At 43.5% G+C, this 1533-nt stretch overlaps 1 protein-coding gene across 1 annotated transcript; it reads right to left on the bottom strand.

Annotated features, from left to right (window-relative positions):
• Positions 1 to 463: 463 nt before the first annotated feature.
• LOC114887278 (serpin B10-like) lies at positions 464 to 1491 on the bottom strand. The gene is made up of 2 exons (XM_029212715.1): positions 1322 to 1491; positions 464 to 867 (listed from the first exon to the last, which is right to left on the bottom strand). The coding sequence occupies exons 1-2, from the start codon at positions 1418 to 1420 to the stop codon at positions 679 to 681; spliced, it is 288 nt and encodes a 95-aa protein (XP_029068548.1). The 5' UTR covers positions 1421 to 1491; the 3' UTR covers positions 464 to 678.
• Between the last annotated feature and the right edge of the window lie 42 nt (positions 1492 to 1533).

Raw genomic sequence — 1533 nt, 5'->3', positions numbered from 1 at the left:
CCCGACCCTGGTTTCTTAGACAAGATGTTCGCAAAAAGTATTTATGAGCACAGCGGCTTGTAAATATTGATTCACAAGAGTTTCATCTCTTTTAGTCTACGTTCAATGTTACTTTTCATTTTAAAATGTAGTTTGGGGAACTTATGGGTAGAAAACATTTAGCATGTTCAGTTAAATCATCTTTACATTTCCACTTTGAGGAATTCCTACATTTGAAAGCTGTCTGGGGACATCCCCCCGTGGCGCAGTGGTTAAAATCCGCCTGCCAATGCAGGGGACTAAGGGTTCGAGCCCTGGTCCGGAAAGATCCCACATGCCACGGAGCAACTAAGCCCGTGCGCCACAACTACTGAGCTCGCCCGCCTAGAGCCCATGCTCTGCAACAAGAGAAGCCACCGCAATGAGAAGCCCACTCACCTCTACTAGAGAAAGCCTGCGCGCAGCAACGAAGACCCAACGCAGCCAAAAATAAATATATAAAATAAATTTATTTAAAAAGGAAGGAAGGAAGGAAGGACAGAAAGAAAGAAAGAGAAAGAAAGGAAAGGAAGGAAGGAAGGAAAGAAGAAAGAAAGAAGAAAGAAAGGAAGGAAGAAAAAGTTGTCTGGACCTGGGCAGTTGGGCAGTGCTAGGTGGACCCCAGGGTCAGGCGGAGGGGCTGAGGAAGCGGAGAGGGAGTCACCTGCAAGGGGCAGGCGGGTGGACGAAAGGATGCATCAATGTGTACGACCAGGGCTGCCCTCGCTCACCTTCCGTCTGCCCTTTGACCCACTCGTTTATGGTCTTCCTTGCGTCTTCAGTGGCCTGCAGAAAATCCACACTGGCCAGTTCAGCACCGTACATTTTCTGAGTTGAAGCTAAGAACTCCTGTTTAAGAAAAAAATAAAGGAAGTGTGAGTAACTCCTACTCCATACAGAAATGGTTTTGTAAAATCCTTAAAAGCAACAGAAATTGTCCCAAAAGGCATATTTCATTGTAACAAAAAAATTCTAACCCTTCTACTTTTTTTACTATAGTGAAGAACACACAGCATTCCATTGACGACCTTGAGCACTTTTAACTTTACAGTTCAGTAGTTTCAGTGTTGTATAAAATTTACCAATTCCTGGGGACTTCCCTGGTGCTCCCGTGGTTAAGACTGTGCTTCCACTGCAGGGGGCAGGGGTTCAATCCCTGGTCAGGGAACTAAGATCCCACATGCCACGCGGCACAGCCCAAATAAAATAAAACAAAATTTATCAATTCTTTTCTACCCCTTGACTAACATTTTCATAAACAAGCAAATACTGATTGTACTTGAAAGTGAATTATGGAACTCACTCTTGCTTTAGCAAAACAGCCAGGGTCAATCTTTTCAATGTGGAGACTAGAAAATGAAATCACATCCATTTCCGGGAAAACTGTCTGTCGTGTTTTCATTCTGGATGATTTTGCTGAATGTTTATAAAAATTAAAGCTGACTTCTGTGACTTGATTGTGCTGGAAAAGAGTCTGCATTGTCTAGTGAGTTTTGGAACATGAAGAGCAAAGTA

This window comes from Monodon monoceros, unplaced genomic scaffold (genome assembly GCF_005190385.1).
Source record: "Monodon monoceros isolate NGI ecotype Baffin Bay Population unplaced genomic scaffold, NGI_Narwhal_1 Contig1047_ctg1, whole genome shotgun sequence".
In the NCBI taxonomy this organism is placed as follows: domain Eukaryota; kingdom Metazoa; phylum Chordata; class Mammalia; order Artiodactyla; family Monodontidae; genus Monodon; species Monodon monoceros.
This window is presented reverse-complemented; position numbering and strand designations above follow the sequence as displayed.

Coding starts and splice junctions, on each gene's coding strand:
- LOC114887278 (XM_029212715.1), bottom strand. CDS start 1,420: ATGAAAACACGACAGACAGTTTTCCCGGAAATGGATGTGATTTCATTT. Junction 868..1,321: donor GCTGTTTTGCTAAAGCAAGA/GTGAGTTCCATA, acceptor TTTCTTAAACAG/GAGTTCTTAGCTTCAACTCA.